The 21,043-nt window shown below is 40.3% G+C and overlaps 1 protein-coding gene across 3 annotated transcripts in view; it reads left to right on the forward strand.

The window, feature by feature from the left end:
* Nucleotides 1-21,043, forward strand: part of COL5A1 (collagen type V alpha 1 chain) — a 270,218-nt gene that overhangs the window by 207,326 nt on the left and 41,849 nt on the right. For all 3 annotated transcript variants that reach the window (XM_075185732.1, XM_075185733.1, XM_075185735.1), the window contains 11 exons: nucleotides 619-672; nucleotides 1,743-1,787; nucleotides 8,790-8,843; nucleotides 10,686-10,730; nucleotides 13,177-13,230; nucleotides 15,870-15,977; nucleotides 17,280-17,333; nucleotides 17,717-17,770; nucleotides 18,604-18,648; nucleotides 18,751-18,804; nucleotides 19,463-19,507. In XM_075185732.1, coding sequence (XP_075041833.1) covers nucleotides 619-672; nucleotides 1,743-1,787; nucleotides 8,790-8,843; nucleotides 10,686-10,730; nucleotides 13,177-13,230; nucleotides 15,870-15,977; nucleotides 17,280-17,333; nucleotides 17,717-17,770; nucleotides 18,604-18,648; nucleotides 18,751-18,804; nucleotides 19,463-19,507 — 612 coding nt within the window. The remainder of the gene's footprint in view (nucleotides 1-618; nucleotides 673-1,742; nucleotides 1,788-8,789; nucleotides 8,844-10,685; nucleotides 10,731-13,176; nucleotides 13,231-15,869; nucleotides 15,978-17,279; nucleotides 17,334-17,716; nucleotides 17,771-18,603; nucleotides 18,649-18,750; nucleotides 18,805-19,462; nucleotides 19,508-21,043) is intronic.

A 21,043-nucleotide genomic window follows, 5' to 3' on the forward strand; every position in this document is an offset into this window, starting at 1 on the left:
CACTAACATCTTCTCCATCTGTGTCCGCGAGGGAGACACAGTATTATTGGGGGAGCCGGCGAGTTACGTGTGGGTAAAACCACCAATTAGGAATGACACTGTTTACATTAATCCTGTAGGACTGTAGCTGGCTTTCATGTTTCTATTAACCAGACATTAAATCACAGAACTGTAATGTAAACTGGATGTTCTTGGTCTGTGTCCCTTTAAACATGTCAAATAGATGTGAGCTTGTTATTTCCCGATCTCCTCCGCCTGCCTTGGGGGGGGCGCCACTAATGGCGACTGCTATAATAATGATATGGGAATATTTAAATGTGTTTTCCTATCTCTGTCCTCAATGGAAACCAGATGTGTTATCCAGGACTAAGCTGGACTGTAAACTGCCACAATGTAATATGTGTCCTGATTTATCTGGCTGAACGTTAGTGATAATTCAGTAACTTTCATGTGCGCTACCCGCAGTAGAGAAGTCTCTTTCATGAGTCTGTTGCCATTAGCCTGTGATTTTCAGATGATTTTATGCTTGTACCTGTGAGTAAACCACAGGGTATGGCCTCTTGCTGACACTACATCCAACCTAAAGAATCTTCTGAATGTATTTTGTGTCATTTTCAGGGCCCCTTAGGGAAACCCGGACTTCCTGGAATACATGGAGCTGACGGACCACCTGTAAGTACCCGCACTGGTCACTGCTTTTCCAGTAGATACACATATCATACATACATTACTATACAGACATATCGCCTATGCAGAACACAGACTGGATACAGTGTAGCTTCCTGTGGAACATGTGACATAAGATCCTGTATCTGCTTGAGCTATATTATCAGCTACATTGTCTCTTGTGTGACTGGGGCTACACATTTTTCTATATCTCTTGCTCGAACCTCAAACTTCTATAGATGTGCAGGATTTTCCTGAATTTCAAAAATATTGGCCAGCGGAGGCGGACTGAGAAGGCAGCCCGTCAGTTCACTAAGGACCAGTGTCTTCACTCGGTGCCTCATGCCTCAGTGAGGTTCTAGAGAATTACCAGGCGATGGGTATAATATAATAAAGCAATATAAAAGCATAGTGTAAATATGTCACATGTAACCGGCCAGTAGCACTTCAGTGCTTATTTTAGCTTTACCAATTTGTGACTTTTTGGCAAAATATTTATTTGTATCATTTATAACAGCACAGAATAAAAGTGTACAGTCCTACTATACCAATGCGGTACCTTGATATGTAATGTATAATAACAAGTAGCTAATTATGGTCATGTTGCGTATAAGAGAGAGGTGAAGAACGGGTTATCTTGTATCGGTTGCTCCCCATAATGGAAACCATAAACCTTCTATTCAAAGTTATAAAAGAACATTTCTTCAATCCTCAGCAGTCTGAGATGGATTTCACTTATTTAATGTTTAGATTATGCAGAGAAAACGCCACAGCTTGAATTTTAAGCAAGGACTGCTGAAAACAAAATCTATTTAATGACTTCAGGTGAGGACGCTAAACAAACTGCTGCCGTAAATGGTAATGCAGAGGTTTCTCCCAGCGCTGGGCTCGCTCTAAGCTCACAAACAACAATACCGGGCAGAGTACTCAGTCATTGGTATGCAGGTGACGTGCCGGCGTTTATACAAGATCTATGGGCACAGTCAGTGCTTGTGCGCGGCGCGGCGCCCAGGTGTGCTGCTAATTGTGTGGCAGTGTCTGGAAATCTCTGACTCCGTCTCCTCTTCATTTCACAGGGTCACCCAGGCAAAGAAGGACCCTCGGGAGAAAAAGGCGGACAGGTATTGGAGGTCTTGTTTATAACACCTTGCTGTGTGCCTAGGAGCAGGTATCGTACCCCCCTCTGCTCGTGGCACCTAACAGGAATATATACCACTGGGAGGAATAAGCTCTTGTGTAATATTTGAGTTTTGGTTTCGAGGACAAGTGCCCGCAGCATAAATTATTTTCTGCATTATGTCAGATGATCCGAACATACCTGAATAATATTCATCATCATCATTTATTTATATAGCGCCAACATATTCCGTAGCGCTTTACAATTGGGGACAAACATAGTAAACTAATAAACAAACTGGGTTAAACAGACAAAGAGGTGAAAAGGCCCTAATGTTAAGAATAATTAATTTTTAATTAGTGTTCCTAATATGTATTCCTAATGTTTCCATCATGAGATCAATAGTGGCTACACACAGATATTTCTGGCCTGAAAACAGATACAATAGGTGTGGACACCCTGGTCTAGCGCCTAAAACATAGAAAGATTTAGTTTTTCTGCCCTTATTAATATAAAACTATGCACCTGCCTCTGTGGCACTAATGATCATGTTGTCCTTACATTACCTACATTAAACTTTACAATTCAAACAAAAAAAGTTAAGCCCAGTGTCCTACCTTGTGGTTGGTGTATTGACTCAGAGTCCGTTAGTCCACTATACTTAACAAACAGCCACTTCAGTGACCACAAACTGCACAATCATTAATGTCAGGTTTATTCTGCATGGTAACAATTGCAGTTATTATACAGGAGGATTAATACTCTGCAGCACTGGCTCAGTATGAGTTTAAATGTCTGTGACCGTCATGGTTCAGTAAAACAGTCCTAACCCCGCACAGGACCCTGTGTGATTGTGACTCACACTAATTAATGTTGCCAGAAACAGGGGGCTGCGACATCTCTCACAGCGCCATAGGGAAGCAGTTATTACATATCTTCTGTCTGACCTAATGTGACATGCTGGCCTACAGGTCAAATCACCCATGTACCCATACCCTAAATTACCAAGTCATTCTCTTCAAAAACTGTGGGAACCAGTTATCAAGACAAGTGGTCATACTGTAAAGACAATGCCAGTTATCTAAGTTTTCTTTAGTCATTTCTAATCTTTTCACGGGGAATAAAGTTAATATTGTGGAGCCAAAGTAACTAAACCCTAAGATTTAAAGAATCGCTTATTCCATGTATAATTAAATTCAGGTAAAAGCTAATTAGCAGTAGCCGAATGTTGACCCACAGACAATGAGATAGGAAAAAATTGACGGTGTATATTTTGTGGCCCACAGTTAACCCTTTGTAGTTGTCCCCTGTAACCCATTCTACTTTACACTGACAGCAGTTATGTTCCAAGTTTCTTGTTTTCCCTAATTGTGAAGGAAGACTCTTTTGTCATATATTCCTGCATACACTGTGGTTACTTACTGAGCTGTAAAATTCTCAATAGCTTTAGGACACAAATCCCTACTGAAAGCATCATTCTGCGATGCTGTGTCCTGTACTGAAAATGAAATGGGGAAATGTAGAGACTTCAGCCTGTTTTTCAGTTCGGCCACCAGGTGGCAGCGCTGCTCTGCTGCGGATGTTGCAGAGACTGCAATGAATTGGCTAATCTAATGTGATATATAATATAATAATTCTCGCCATCAAGCTGATCATTAGTCGCTGATGTGGCAGCTGAAGAGTTAATTAACTTTCCGTCATTTTATTATCTGAAGGGGACAAGAACACCTAGAAATGAGGAATTGATTCTCTGCCACTATAAGATATTACTCAGCTGTTTACACATCATGTTTAATCATTCCCATCAGTCCCTGGCCGTAGGAACTTACACTCTAAGGGGCCAATAAATTAAAAAGCCCACTGCCGGCAAAACCGGGTATTTTCTCCAGTGAAAGGACTTTTGTTTTTATTTAGCCTAAAACATGAAAGGGTAAGCAGCGATGGCACCCCCGTTACCGGCGGTATGATTTGTGGCCTTTGCTGGTGATAGCTTCCCCATGACTTTACATAAGTATCGTATCATTACTTCTACCCTTGGTAATACCTGTTCTGTTGTCTCCATCTCAGTATGGCAATAACAGATGAAAAGCATTTAAGAAATCTTTTTATTTTTTTTTTAAATTGAAATTTTTTTAAATATTCAATCTATATTTTTATCTATATTTTCACATTTGATTATTTTATTTATTGCTGGAACTGCATGTGGGCTCTCTGTATTACTGTACACACATTCACATACCTACAGCGTCTGTCACGGCGAAGCGATGAGTTATTACCAATCAAAGATCAATAGGCACCTAATTCTCTACCACGAACACTGGGGTCAGAGGTCAGATAACCGTCTGGCTGTGTGTTATATTTCTCACATTATTTCTGGTATAACACAGGTTGTTATATACTTGTCTAGTATACCCCAATCCATGTGTCCCTCTCTTTCCCCTGATTCATGAAGGTAAACTATTAGAAGTGTTTGTACAGTAAGATGTGTTTTATTATAATTATACTTAGAAGTTTGTCCAGGAGTGTGGGTACAGATATGAGCTTGGGAATAACAGTATGTTTATAATAAAGTCCCATTATCCTCAATATTCCCCAGTACTTGTATTTTGGTTTATTAGCCTGTATGAATCAATATACAAGCTGTTATCCAGAAAGGTCTAAAAATCAGAAAGAAAAAGCTTTTTGTTAACAATGTCACAGGCACAGTGTCACCCGATGTCACACACAGTGTCACACATACAGACAGTGTCACCCAATGTCATACACACAGACACCGAATATCACACATACAGACACAGTGTCACCTAATGTCACACACACACTCAACCAATGTTATACACAGTCACCTTATGTCACACACACAGACACAGTCACCCAATGTCACAGACACAGTCGTCCAATGTCACAGTGTCACCCAATGTCATACACACAGACACCCAATATCACACATACAGACACAGACAGTGTCACCCAATGTCATAAAGACAGTCACCCAATGTCACACACACACAGACACTGTCACCTAATGTCACACACACAGTAACTAAGAGTTGGCTCCTTCAGTCACTGTGGGGAGCACTGCTCAACTACTAATAAGGAGGTGGCACAGAGGGGATTTTATATGTGTATTTTATGCTTGGTGCTTCAAATCACAGAGGAACCCTTCACAAGGAAACCCGAGTCCAAATATAGTCAATCCCAAACTGGTATTTGTGAAAATTCTTTTTTTTCTCTGTTTAGTTTGTGTGGGTAGAATCTCCAGTAAGCAGGTAACTCTCAGACCTAAGGGGAGTTCGATCCCCCCTCCCTCCGTGTTCCTATTATATAACACAGTCCTGACACTAAAATCAAGTTTTGCAGAATGATTGTGTTTGTTACAGACCTCAGTGCAGATAGAAAAACATTCTGTTCCCTGTCACCTTGTGCGGAGAGAGGACGAACAGCAGGAAGGAGATCTGATGAGACAAGTGCATGTAAACAGATGTGGATAGAAAATAATTGTACTGAATGCATTTAACTTTTTATTGCATGCGCGTTTGAACAATACTATTGTATTTGTGTTTCAACATGCAGCAAAAAATTGCATACGCCAGTGTGTGTCGCCTAAAGATGCCCAAATGTGCTGCATGCGCAGCTGCTGACACATCAATCACGCAGCTCAAAAGCTTGGAGCAAAGTGTGCGGGATACATAAATTTTATTTATATTAAAAGTGTTTTTATAAGTGTAATATTTTGGAGCCCATAAAATCTCGATACAAATAAATGGATTGTCCGTGTAGCATATTACATATCCGATTCTTTTTTACAACACCTGTTTCATACATTTGACAATTTACAGCAGCCGTCACACTTGGCGTAGTAAGCTGGAAGATGTAGTTCAACATCAATTAATTAACTGCCCCTGATGTCAGGGTAAAAATACTTAGAATTTCCATAAGTCTATTTATTTCACATACACGAATCACTTTCATTTTATTCTGCATATGACAGACCCACTAGCCATGAAATATGCCAAATTAAAATATGCCTAGAAAGATTTTTTCTGCCTTTTTGTTTCCTCTGGGCACTATTGTAGAGAGGATTTATTTTAAAAATAGGAAACACACCTCAGGCCTATTCTGACAGCTTGTCTTTCATTAGACACCTACTGAGAACGATCAACGGTTTAACTCTCCGCTCTGCGGCTGGAGACACTGAGCTCATAACCAGGCCAGCAGATATGGCTGTTATACCTTTTACATTCAGTGTTCGTCCTGGTATCCCGTCAGGAAGCAAATGCACCTGTACAATGGATTGTTGATGGAATAACTTCCATGTTCAATCTTCCTCTGCCCATTCCCCCTGTTGTTTTTAATTGTCGTTTTTATTTCCAAGACTTTTCAGTGAGAATGGTCCTTAATAGCAGATTATATTCCTTCTGTTCCTCAAACTGGATTTTAATTAAGTTTAGCAGTCTCCTGTTCCTGCAGTGATGACTGTTATCTTCACATGTAATGTGAGACAAGCGTTTCAGATGTGTTAGGACTCCACGCGTTTCCTGATGTGTTAGATTTGGTGTAAATATCTCACAAGCTATGCTGAACCTTCAATTAGCACACAGTAGTACGTTACCAGTGTTTTACCTGGAATAATATGCTGACAGGGCCTGAAAAAAGGGGGATTTTAGCCACACATTGTTATTTAGGGGAAAGCCATAGAGTGTTACACAATTCTACAATTATCCACATTTAGAACAATGAATGAGATTGTTTTATGATACAAGCTTCTAAGTGTAAAGGTCGTGCATGTAGGCACCCATTTTACACGTTTAACATTTGCATTTTAAAATCCTATTAAATGCAATTTATGGCTCCTAATCAAAAAATAATGTAAGCGACTGGACCTGTAGACATACTATCAGACACGCGTTTGCTTTTCTTTGCGTCAACATTCAGAAGTGTTAACGCTTCATATAATATAATTATATCACTCTCCAGTGTGCGAGGCCTGAGATGTTCCACCTTGCGCTAGGTCTGTATCCCAATATTACTCACACAGAGATGTAGATACACTGTTCCCATCACATGTAATGAAGAAGCAACAAATAACTATTGGTTCATCCAGACCCTCTTTCCTCCCATTGATTTTCTTTTAGTCCCAGTAAAACATATTTGTAGCGTAATTGTTTCCAATTGTTTCTCATTCTCCAGTTCATTGCAATGAGCTCAGCTTTAGATAACAGACACAAATAAGATTTGATAAACCAGGTCTCTGGACAATTGTTACCGGGTTTATTTCAGACACTTTGTACAGACCTTGGGTAAATAACCCCCTATTCTGCAATCTCACATTTATATAGTCTACAATTTGCATCCTCCCAGCGATATAAATCGTACAGTAAGGTGGTGTCTGTACTGTCAGACGTGCATGGTCTAATGCCGGATCAGTAACAATCAGATACTACTGAGATGACAAGAGACGGTTAACATGGGAAAGTGAGATCTTCCTATGGACAATCTCACGTAGATGTAACAATCAGTCCATAGTAGGTAATCATTCATCTTTTAGTATTATTACATTGTATCTGGCTGTGACAACTTCATTCCACTCTTTGGGCCATTTCATGTCTATATCTTGTGTTGTGCAATTTATCCGGTCTGTAAGCGTAGGGAGCGGGTGAGATTCCCAGCTACAATGTGGCATCATCCAGCAACCTAACTCCCGAGATGGGAAACTGACCGCATCACTTTATATAATAGTTGTCAGATCCTCTTCTCCAAGGTTTATGCTTCTATTGGCAGTTCTCAGGCAAAGTGAAATCATTGGTATGAATATTTTCCAAACATTCTCTGTGTGCATCACATCCTGAAGGTGTTTTTGTTTTTTTTAAAAATGAATCATTGATAAATTAAAAAGCAGCATATCTGTCTCATATCTCAGGCAGAGAAATGTATATTCATCAGTCAGTGTGCCCCGTTGGTACAATAAGAGTTGCAGGAAGCGGCAGAGAGCGCTCACATCCCATCTCCTGGTTTCCAGGCAACAGCACAGAAACTTCATTCAAAGTTTAAACATTGATCAGGCCGGTTGGAAAAACAAAGACGGAAAAACACAGCGAGGAGTAAATATTTAGGTGTTGCTCAGTACACATTGATCTCTACCTTTTATTGAGTACTTCTGTGCAAGAGCAGTAGATTCATATTAATAATATAGTATGTAAGAAGCAAACTACCTGTGGGACTGCTGGAATTTGTAGTCCCACAACAACTATGCTGGCCAATGCCTGTTTTATAAGCAAACTCCTGCTCAGCCGAAGGGCCGTATCTTGGTGCAATAATATTCTCCTTATTTTTTATTTTACAATTGCAATAACCTGGACTGAAAATGAACGGATCATCTCATCCACTCTTTTTACCTGCTCACAATCCCGGTTACTGGACATTTTTCTGGCTGCACCCACTTTGTGGAATTCCCTCCCTCGCACAATAAGACTTTCTTCTGGTCTTCAAGCATTCTCTGAAAAACCGCCTCTTCAGGCAAGCTTATAATATTCCTCTACCACCCTCTTAACCCCCCCTAGCTTACCCTATTACCACTCTCTACACAGCTAACACAAGACAACAACCTCTGAACAACATTGCTGTGTGATTGGATCATACAGCCACTAAGCACTTTTAACCTCTGCAATCTGGCTGAACCAATGTGCAATATGTAGCACTTACCCTCACGTACCAACCTCCTATTATTGTCCTATAGATTGTAAGCTTACGGGCAGTGCCCACTTACCTCTCTGTATGTATTACCCAGTATTGTTTTACTTCTGTGTGTTCCCAATTGTAAAGCGTTATGCAATATGCTGTCACTATATAAATAGATGTTGATGAAGATGAATGAAACAATTCAGACCAAGTTATTGCTACTGAAAAATAAATATGTAGTAATATGGTTTCAGCAAGTGGGATCTATCGTTTTATTTTCATGCAGCAATCGGTGCAGTCATAAGAGTATTTTTCTTGTTGCTTACAGGGGCCAGCAGGACCTCAAGGACCAATCGGGTATCCGGGATCACGTGGTGTGAAGGTAGGTGTCGGCAGCGGAGGAGTTAACCATAGTGCTGACTCAGACAGGCCGGTCTGGGTCGCAGGGAACACTGCGGCTGCTTCTACTGGCTAAACCGAGATTCTCTCCATTAGGGATACATTAAAAGTGTGAAGTGTAAAATATCTGGCTTTAGAACTGTCATTAAACTAATTGAATTATTCTGCATTACTACGGAGAAGGGGAATGCAGAATGGCAGAAATTCTCTTCCAAAGTGTCATAATTAAATTTGCTGAAGTGGAGATGGATGTGCGCAGCGCAGAGCTTAATAGGGACCATTTAGTACTTTATATTTTTTATTTTTTTTTACTGTGTAGAAGAAGCCATTTGCTGTCATTATCCACCACACTAAGCTCGTTTACCGAGGCAATCAAAGGCGCTTTTCAAAGTCCAGTAAAACGAGGTTATATCTGGGACAGCCCAATGGATTCTTGTGTACAGAGCTAAGGTGTCGGTCAGACCAGACCTGTGTTACTGTCACCGGGCAGACAGCGCTTACCCCCGAGACCACCATTTTATCTGTGTGCAGTTACCAGAGAGATGTTGTTGCTTGTCCAGGTATTCTCCAGCATGACGGACTAAGCAAGATTATAATACAGTTTTATTGTAGTATAAATACTCACCATCAATACATCTTAATTTGTTGCTAGTGGTGCGATACAATTACACATAGAGACAAGAAATGTTCTACATTACTGCCAGAATACAGAACAAGATAACTGCCACCGTGGGGGTGAAAATACATACAAAGTAATGACACACAGCAAGAGAAGTGATACTGTGCAGTATTACATATATAGAGGGTAAACACATACTGAGAATTACACCCAGCGTACAGGACAAGAGAAGTGGAACTGTGCAGTATTCCTTAGAGTTTAAGAACATATGCTGCTAATTACTGACACAATAAAGGACAGGAGACGGGGCACTGTCCATTTACACAGACAGAGAATAAATAATGAGAATTGCATCCAGCAACCAGAACAGATGAATTGTGACTGTAAAGTTCTTGAACATAGATTACAAACAAATAGTGAGAATTGCATTCAGTGTATTGAACAAGAGAAGTGGTACTGTGCAGTTCTCCCTACATACAGCAGAAGAACATACAACAGGTTAGAAGATAACTGAGCACCTTACTGCTGCTGTACAGATCTGTGACACGTGTGCTTTATAATGCAGGTATCAGAGATTACATTGTAGCAAGTACCAGGTATCTGCCTGGAGGACACAATTAGGCAATATGTTCCCTAGAGGATGCTGGTTACAAACTCTCCAGGCGTGATGTTACTATGCTATATTGTACTGATGATATTTCAGGTCATTAGGCAGTGCCTGCATCTGGCCACTAGAGGGCACAGTGACTTAATCTGATGTTGAAGAAACATTTGCCTCTTGATAGAAATATGTAAATCGAAGACCTCTCCATGTATAATTACCAGTATCAACGTCTGGAAACCTTTACTTTTGTATATGAGTTCTCTATAAAAAAAATTATATTTATCAATACATTAAAGTGTACAGGTCACCTGTGCACAGCGGAGGCAGCCATTTTACCAGCTGAGACTCTAGCCTATCCATTCATTAGAAATCAGACTCATCACTGAGGCACATTGTACCTCATATCTCCATATCCTAGTGAATTGATTGGCTGAATATTGGTTCATCCCATACAATGGCGACCCCCACTGTGTCCAGATGTAACACAAGATTTATTTTTCTGAATTATAATAATATTCTAGATACTGAGCAGTGAGAATGGTCCTCTCCCAACATTATACAGTGTGCAACATACTCAGCAATCTGTCTCGTTGCTTTCACAGGGAGCTGATGGAATCCGTGGTTTGAAGGGCACAAAGGGAGAGAAGGTGAGTAGTGTCCTGTCTCTTATGTACAGAACAGAACTGTGTTTGTAGTCGTTACTATCAATAATAGACACATTCTTACAAGATGGAGAACAGTTACAGTGATATAGGATGTAGAGACGTGTGTGACTATTACCATCAGTATTTGATACATTGTTACAGCAATATAGGATGTAAAGACGTGTGTGTGACTATTACCATCAGTATGTGATACATTGTTACAGCGATATAGGATGTAAAGACGTGTGTGACTATTACCATCAGTATTTGATACATTGTTACAGCGATATAGGATGTAGAGACGTGTGTGACTATTACCATCAGTATTTGATACATTGTTACAGCGATATAGGATGTAGAGACGTGTGTGACTATTACCATCAGTATTTGATACATTGTTACAGCAATATAGGATGTAAAGACGTGTGTGTGACTATTACCATCAGTATGTGATACATTGTTACAGTGATATAGGATGTAGAGACGTGTGTGACTATTACCATCAGTATTTGATACATTGTTACAGCGATATAGGATGTAGAGACGTGTGTGACTATTACCATCAGTATTTGATACATTGTTACAGCAATATAGGATGTAAAGACGTGTGTGTGACTATTACCATCAGTATGTGATACATTGTTACAGCGATATAGGATGTAAAGACGTGTGTGTGACTATTACCATCAGTATTTAATACATTGTTACAGCAATATAGGATGTAAAGACGTGTGTGTGACTATTACCATCAGTATGTGATACATTGTTACAGCGATATAGGATGTAGAGACGTGTGTGTGACTATTACCATCGGTATTTAATACATTGTTACAGCAATATAGGATGTAAAGACGTGTGTGTGACTATTACCATCAGTATGTGATACATTGTTACAGCGATATAGGATGTAGAGACGTGTGTGTGACTATTACCATCGGTATTTAATACATTGTTAAAGCGATATAGGATGTAAAGACGTGTGTGTGACTATTACCATCAGTATTTGATACATTGTTACAGCGATATAGGATGTAAAGATGTGTGTGTGACTATTACCATCAGTATTTGATACATTGTTACAGCAATATAGGATGTAAAGACGTGTGTGTGACTATTACCATCAGTATGTGATACATTGTTACAGCGATATAGGATGTAAAGACGTGTGTGTGACTATTACCATCAGTATTTAATACATTGTTACAGCAATATAGGATGTAAAGACGTGTGTGTGACTATTACCATCAGTATGTGATACATTGTTACAGCGATATAGGATGTAGAGACGTGTGTGTGACTATTACCATCGGTATTTAATACATTGTTACAGCAATATAGGATGTAAAGACGTGTGTGTGACTATTACCATCAGTATGTGATACATTGTTACAGCGATATAGGATGTAGAGACGTGTGTGTGACTATTACCATCGGTATTTAATACATTGTTAAAGCGATATAGGATGTAAAGACGTGTGTGTGACTATTACCATCAGTATTTGATACATTGTTACAGCGATATAGGATGTAAAGATGTGTGTGTGACTATTACCATCAGTATTTAAAACATTGTTACAGCGATATAGGATGTAGAGACGTGTGTGTGACTATTACCATCAGTATGTGATACATTGTTACAGCAATATAGGATGTAGAGACGTGTGTGTGACTATTACCATCGGTATTTAATACATTGTTACAGCGATATAGGATGTAGAGACGTGTGTGTGACTATTACCATCAGTATTTGATACATTGTTACAGCAATATAGGATGTAGAGACGTGTGTGTGACTATTACCATCGGTATTTAATACATTGTTACAGCGATATAGGATGTAAAGATGTGTGTGTGACTATTACCATCGGTATTTAATACATTGTTACAGCGATATAGGATGTAAAGACGTGTGTGTGACTATTACCATCAGTATTTGATACATTGTTACAGCGATATAGGATGTAAAGACGTGTGTGTGACTATTACCATCAGTATTTGATACATTGTTACAGCGATATAGGATGTAGAGACGTGTGTGTGACTATTACCATCAGTATTTGATACATTGTTACAGCGATATAGGATGTAGAGATGTGTGTGAGACTGGGGATGTTTATGGAGAGAGAGCTGGTGATCTGTAGGGCACAGGTAGGGAAGCCAGCAGGAGCCGTGTATGTGACACAGAATGATGTGCTGGGCACCATATATACCACTGAGAGCAGAGAGACGAGTCGGCTACAACATCTCTCTATTAATAGAAGCAATTGAGTGTAGAAGTAGCTCGGTCTCCCATGGCAACAGCCCGGCAGCTCACATTATATTAGACTTTCCAATCTCTTCCAGGCTGGCTGCCACCCTCGGTGCCCAGGGAGCCTCTGGCACATCCTTAACCACTGCACTGCTGCATCGCACCATGTTTCACCCTCTGTTTTTGTATCTCTCTGCTTAGGGTGAAGATGGATTCCCAGGATTTAAGGGTGACATGGGACCCAAGGGAGACAGAGTAAGCATCTCCGTTGTGATGATGTAAGGTTGTATAGTGACACGCCCTGATTATATACTGCCATGACTGTCAATTGCAAATGTCCTTCAGTGGCATCATCCGCTTTGCAGAATGAAGGTGGATATTTGTGTCATTGACTGTTTCAGATATGTCATCAGATTGTATAAAGTGTTATTTTAAATTTTGGGTTTACGTGCTGGGCTTTTTTGGGTTATTGTACATATTAAAGTGCAGCTGTTTAATCAGGAGAGTGCAGGGACATATTGGAGATGTCATTAGTCCCTTGAGAATTGATTGGCTGCAGAAGGAGGCGTGGTCACTAGGCGGGACGTGCCATGTGGTATTGGGTGCCTGTATCAGAAGCTCTGAGCCACACCAAGCACACCCTTAAAAACCCCCATTCAATGCCGCGTGCACCCCCTGCTTGTACATGCGGTACTGAAGGGGTGTGTTTATATTATTCTATTCTGTGTTCATTTATAATCTGTTAATAATATGTTTTCCCGGATTAGGGTGTGGGATATAGCTCCACGGAATCAGATGTAAAACTTTTTGTGACCCCTCAGTGAAACTTTTTGTTGAACTTCAGTCGACTGTTTTTTCTTTTTGCGGTCAATCATGTAGTTGATATATAATTTAGCAGAGGTTAATAATCTGTGTAATGTTGGGGTCTGAGGGGGAACAAATAGGCTGTTTCCACCAGAGAACAGAGATTCAGTGCTACAAAGACACTTTCATTATTTATACTGTTTAAACATTAAATGCTTCCACCTCTGCAGCTTCTGGGGAAATAATTGAATATGACATAAAAGGACTTGCATGTAAGGTACAGGCTGGAGGGAATATTAGGAGGTGTCCGTCTGCGTGTCTGATGGGGGCGCTGAGCGTCTCGCATAGTCTTTCCCTTTATCTATCTGCAACAGACGCCATAAAGCAGTCTCACAAGTGTCAGTCTGTCACTCCTATGTCTGTGTGTACAGCAGTCAGTGTATGCTGGGACGAGATGACAGACCTCATAATCCAATAATAATAACAACTAATGTTTGTCGATAAAGCTAATGAAGGCGAGAGCTTTGCGCCAATGTTTGTAAAGTGAAACGCGTTCTGTAATTCAGTTTATCCCAGCACTGCAGCTCTGGAGAGTCCGTCATAAACCAATTTGCCATTTTTTGCAAATCTGCATGTGGATGGTTAGATTGGGGGTTTTCTTTTGTCTGTCTCCAATGTGGAGAAAGTAAAATGAACATATTGCCTCAGAGAGTCTGTAATAATGTTACTTAGTGTGAGTCAGACTCTTCTCTCATTGTCCATTCTAAGGTAAGTCATATATTTTACATTCTCTTCCTTGGGAGGGGTCAGTGTTCCCGACTTTTGCATCTTTGTCTGGCGCTACGCCGTGATGTCATCACGCAGCGTCATGCTCCCAGCCTCTACGCCGTGATGTCATCACGCAGCGTCATGCTCCCAGCCTCTACGCCGTGATGTCATCACGCAGCGTCATGCTCCCAGCCTCTACGCCGTGATGTCATCACGCAGCGTCATGCTCCCAGCCTCTACGCCGTGATGTCATCACGCAGCGTCATACTCCCAGCCTCTACGCCGTGATGTCATCACGCAGCGTCATGCTCCCAGCCTATCACTGGAACATACAGGAGATGTTAAATAAAACATGAACACAGTGGTGACATTTATTTTGGTTTTGCTAGCAATGATTTTGCTTTGGTTAGTAATTATCACACCTAATTTTAATAACTAAGATGGCTTGCCTCACTCTCCACTCATTCTGCTTCTAGAGGTAGAATCAATATATTAATTAACTGAAACCCCCCCCCAGCCCCATAACCTGCACAGTGGCTGAAGCTGTTAATCGACTTGGCAGATTCAACGTTAATATTTTGCTCTTCCAATTAATTATTTTGTGTACGATTTTTGCTCTGAGGGGCTGGCAGAATTACAGCAATTAAATGGTGAAAATACAGAATTAACGAACATCCTGATGTTGATGTGAGCTTGTCCCCTAAGCATCAGCTGTCTTGTGGGTCATATCCATATTAGTAGTGAATTGATTAGCGGAGCGCTTCTTAGCCCGATCTCTGATAACAGAGAGCAATAGCTCACACTTCCATCTTTTACCTATATAGTTGTGAATGTTGTTAGTTGCTCTTTTATATTGGGTAATTGTACTTTAAGTCTAATGACCCAGTATGTGTATTAACTCTAATAGTAATACTTCTTGTATAGCGTTTTCTCTGAACAATTACATTTATACAAAACTACACTAATGGCAAAATGTGAACAAGTTACACTTTACTTTTTAATGGACGATATAGCAGAGAAATAATTACTTCCATGTCAGGTCTGATTTATTGAGAGGTTATTTAGTAAAGCCAAGGAATCATTCGCCTCTTCTTCTTACTATTTTGGTCACCAGGGGGCACTATTCTGTAGCACACACCCCTCTCATGTTAATGAATAGTCTTTAGAGATATTTGGTTTCTGTTCAGGATGACCGATGTCCGTGTGGTTCTGAACATTTATAGATAATAAATCCGATTTAATAGAATATATTTTCTGGTGTAAATTTTCCTGTTTATTCTGCTTTCCTTTGTTTCTTCTGATAGTTCTCTTTGTATCACCAGGGTGAAATTGGAGCTCTAGGTCCCAGGGGCGAAGATGGCCCTGAAGGTCCTAAGGGTCGAGGAGGTCCTTCAGGAGAAACTGGGCTTCTTGGTCCTGCTGGTGAGAAGGTAAGTCATTCTGCAACCAGGGGAAGTAACGGAACGGTTCCGCGAACGCTGCGTTATCTCACTGGAGGATGCCGGTATTACACCGTTCACACGTCCTATTAAGTGAAGGATGCTTCATCGTGCTGGAAATGTTCTAACAAATGAGCCGAGGGGCCGAGGAGTGTCAGGGATATAGATCTTGGGTTCTCTTATAATTGCATGTACATATATAATGGTGACAGAGCCGAGCCACATCATTAAAAATCTTCTATCACACCCATCTCATGTCCCTAACAGAACACAGGCCTCAGGAAACAAGCTGAGCTGGTAATTGGCTTGTGCACTGATTCCTCCCAGCGTTTGGCAGTATTTTTGAAGAACAGAGTTAATACTGGAAGTTGCATTATAATGAGAAGAACTTCAGATGGGAATCCATCCCTTATTCATTTCTCAGCTCACAGCTCATCTCCTGTTTCCTGACAGGTAGACGGGTTCTGGGTGAAAACCTAACAATTAAGTCAATAACGGCATATTTGCATTTCTGTCTTTTCAAATCCAAAGGAAAATCTCGGCAGCTTATTTACGGCTTTCATATTGTGGAACAGTTGTTGTCACTGTGTGTACAGATGCAGTCACTGTGTAGTCTAATTGGGAGTTTAACCTTTTTCTTTGGGACTAATGTGTGTATCTAAATAGGAGGCCACAAAACAGCCAGAATGGATTTGTATGTGCATAATGTACATAGAATAACAGTTTCTTGTACAACAAACAGTCTACATTGGAAAATCTGTTATTCCTTGTGGGAAAATAGGGCAACCTGTTGGGGAAGGGGTTTGGGTTATGCTCTAGTGTGAGTGGACTTTCAATGGTGCTCAACCTTTAATCTTTGCTGGGACCCCAAGTGTTGGCGTATAATTGTTCTGAGAACTTACAACAAGTTAGAATTGATTAAATATCTATAAAAAAACACATTTTAAAACCCCAATTAGCTGTCCTTTTACAAATCATTATCTCCTTTTCAAAACTTCTCTGGAGGTTAAACAAATATGTCTTCCAGTTACACATACACAGGCTCACAGAGCATGTCATGTAATAGCAGGGAGGAGAAGGAGAGGATTTTACATTACACAGAGCTCAAAAGCTCTCTGCTCACTACACCAAGTTGGCGTATGTCAGCAAATTATTATGTTATTAGTGTTCTGAGAGCAGAACATGGGGATCTAGAAACAATTCGGCAGCAGATACATACTGTCCTGTCATTACGTCAGCTGCCAGAGCTGCTGGTTAGCCGGTAATCATAACCATTTAATTTTCTCTTTCTAGGGAAAACTCGGTGTTCCAGGATTACCCGGATACCCAGGAAGACAAGGTCCAAAGGTAGCGTTCCCCATCCCTCAGACTTTACAAGGGTGAAAAATAGAATATTCATAACAGACCTCGAAACGTCACTCGACTAAAACTGGGTTCTATCAAGTAGATTGTGCAATCTTTCATCAGAACGTTCCTCCTGTACTGTAGTGTTGTTGGTTGCCTGGTTAACAATCCAACTTTAATCTTTGTTCATAGTTTACTGACCGGTGGTAATTACGTGTTAATAGAATACTTTTAGACAATACTGGAGGAATTAAGGAGAGATGTTTTATACAAAACCCAATATGGGTTTCCAAGTCATCTCTTTGTCACTGTTCTGTTTATTTTATGATGCAGCTTATTTATTCCTGTGAGATATAAATAACATTTTATCCCATTGTTGCCTGAAGGGTTCGATCGGCTTCCCAGGTTTCCCCGGAGCGAACGGAGAGAAAGGCACAAGAGTAAGTCCGACATATGCGAATTATTATTTCATGGACATATATGTTCACAGACAAGACAGAGCATCTCAAAGAGGCAAGAGCCACAAAATAGCTACATAGGGGCCCCAGGTACACGGACTAACAGATCAGTACTAGGTCAGGGATCATTAGCCTTCTGCCATTCTAATAGGTATCACTGTATCTCCCATGATGCTTTGGGCTGGCAGAGCATCATGGGAGTTAGAGATTGGCATGCCAGCCATTTCTGAACTATGTGTCCTAGATTCACTTCTAGCTGTGAAGGAGACGAGACGAGTCACATTAATAAGCTTATTATGAAACTTGCTGTAAAGAGAGAGAATTCTAAATTTGCTGTCATCCTCTTTACATTCTGATCCTGGTAGTGGGAGATCTTACACATTTTCTGTTAGATTTCAGCTCCTAAAATATAAAATATATTGGAGAAAATCCAAACTAATAATGCGCTGAGCTGGTAAAAATCACCCAGAATTAGTATTGAACGTCACTGATTTAATATTATTCCTTCAACACCAGCACAAAGCTTCCAATAGATGCAGAAGGCTCGAGTCTTCTACTGATGTCTGTCTTTGCAGCAGGCCAGGATTTCAAAGAATCCCAGAATGAGCAATATCAAGTGTACAGATACATAGTATAGATATTACACAAACACATATATATATGTAGTTTCTGCATGAATAAAGTCACAGCTGTAATAGGACTAGTTTGGATTTTTCTTTTCTATATTTTTCTAAATTGTCAGCTTGACTCAATGTTTTACCTCTCGTTCCCCTCCTGTCATAATCTATCATATATTCTTCTGTCCTTCATTACAGGGCACCCCTGGCAAACCAGGTCCAAGGGGGCAACGAGGTCCAACGGTAAGCTATGTCCATGTTTCTGTGACCGAACAGTCCAGACATATAGTGATATATATGTAATGTATAGTAATAGTACTAATATATGTGCTGTGCTTTCTTAAGGGTCCACGTGGTGAGAGAGGTCCAAGGGGTGTGACAGGAAAGCCAGGCCCGAAGGTGAGAATTGTTCAGTAATATGGCCGCCGCTGCGCTGTATGCGCAATGTTATTCTTGTTATATAACGCTGGTGTGTAATAAGATGAGTGAATAGGCATCAGATCGGGGAAATGTGTTACAAATTCACCATTGGTTCCTTGGGTGATTCTACCAAACTTGTCCAAAAACCTTCTGTCGGGAACTAGAATCATCTGCAGAGGGGACATTGGGGTAACGCCAAGTTCTGTACAGTAAATACACGATTTATAGCCAATTACTTATCTACTGCTGTAGATTTAAAATATAGCAAAGTCTTAATCTGCCATCATTCAGTGATGGGCTTAGGTTTGCTCAGTAAATAATAAAGTACTGTATGTAATGCAGATAGGTTATAGGCTGACAACATAATAAGATATTCTACAATATTAGACGTATTTGGAGAATGCTTGTGTCCAATTACTGGGGCTCACTGAGGGGGCGGGGTTCTGGTAAGGTCCATAGCCCCTCCCATCCTGCGTAGAGAATTATGCTCACGCTATGTGAACCCTGGGTCGTGAATATTAAATTATTTTTTTTAAATAACTTCACTCATGTTTATTTAGCCTTATATTGTTGTTATGTGCATCTTAAACAATAATTATAAATTGTAACCGCTCTCTCTGTTTCCTCCGTCTTGCAGGGTAACTCCGGAGGGGATGGCCCAGCTGGTCCTCCAGGTGAAAGGGTAAGTTGTTTTATTGCAATTTAATACTAAAAAAAAACCTCACAGACAAGATAAGTGCACTATGGTTAAGCTTCAAGTGGAAGATCTGACAACACACATACACGCATGAAAATATATAGATATATAAATACAGACAGTCCCAGATCTCTGAGGCCGAAAGGGGATGGTCTATTCTAAATGGGTGTGGTCTCAAAGCAAGTAGGCGTGGTGTGTTTAGGGCTGGGTGTGGTTTCAGTGGATTGGGTGTGGCCTCAGTTGGTTCATTGTTCCAATTGGGAATGTTGTGAAAGAACAGATTGTTAGCTGCCCGAAAGTGTTTTTATTATAATACAATGTTGCATGTTCTACACTACAGGATTTGTCGTATCTATTTAATAAACCTATATGTATTATGTTGTTTAATCATTATATGTGCACATTTCACTAACAGAATATAGATTATTGTACTCTGCTCGGAGTAGAACATAATTAGCCAACAGAAGCTTTAATTTGTCTCTCTCCTTTGTCACTCTATATAACCATGATTACAGTGACATTATCATGTTTCATACTGTGTAGTTTGTGTGGGGATTTATTGGACGCCATTTGAGTTGCAGTAAAACTACATTTGCTCTCCCACAAAATATATATATATATATATAAATATATAATCATTCACCTGTACAATCCCATACAATGTTATTTGCTATAAGGAGTGTTGAGGGAGACCTTTTACTTTTGTTTTTTGAAGTTTGAGAGATGTTTGGAAATATCAGTTATTTGCATTTAAATTTCAGGTAGTTATTAATTCAAGTGCAGTAAAAATCCACAAACTGTCAGTTTTTCACTTCATGCCTTTTCCTGGCTCCGATAACAAGGACCCACAGGACTACACAATTGTCTAAGAGCTACGGACCAGACATAAAATGTAGCGCAACACTTCCGATACGTTACTTCTACACACTGCCCTGTAGCCGTATAGTGTATCTACAGCCTGAGCCGTGATTCCCCGTCCTGGCTGCAGGTTGTGGAGTAAAGACAGGTCATCCCAGTGGATAGAAAATAAGGAAGCAGACTTAGTAGAACTGTGGATATTCATTATCTGTTTGTAACATAATTCTCCAATCTTATAATTCATGTTGTATTAATAGCTGTAGATTTTAGTGCAGATATCTGACCCCACTGAGACAATCCAGTAATTCATGCTGGTGTATTCTTATATACAATCTGTCCCCCCTTCTACTCGCCCCAGCCCTCACTTTCGTATAGTTCAGACTCCATGACGCTGATCACATTGCTGGGTAATTTATTAGGAAGATCACCCTTCATTGGAGAATGAGGCGGGCTGGAGTGGATAAATAAGTGGTGGAGAACAAGGCTTTGTGGGTCCATTTATATTATGGGTGGGAGTCAGACGCTTTATGGGATAAGAGCCATAGAAATGCCAGAAATATTGGGGGGGTCTTGTTGTCTTTCACTGTGGATACTCCAGAACATTAGGCCTCCACACTGTTCCTCCACTGTACAATGAATAAGTCGCCCTCTCTGCTGTGTCAC

This window comes from Mixophyes fleayi, chromosome 9 (assembly GCF_038048845.1).
Source record: "Mixophyes fleayi isolate aMixFle1 chromosome 9, aMixFle1.hap1, whole genome shotgun sequence".
In the NCBI taxonomy this organism is placed as follows: domain Eukaryota; kingdom Metazoa; phylum Chordata; class Amphibia; order Anura; family Limnodynastidae; genus Mixophyes; species Mixophyes fleayi.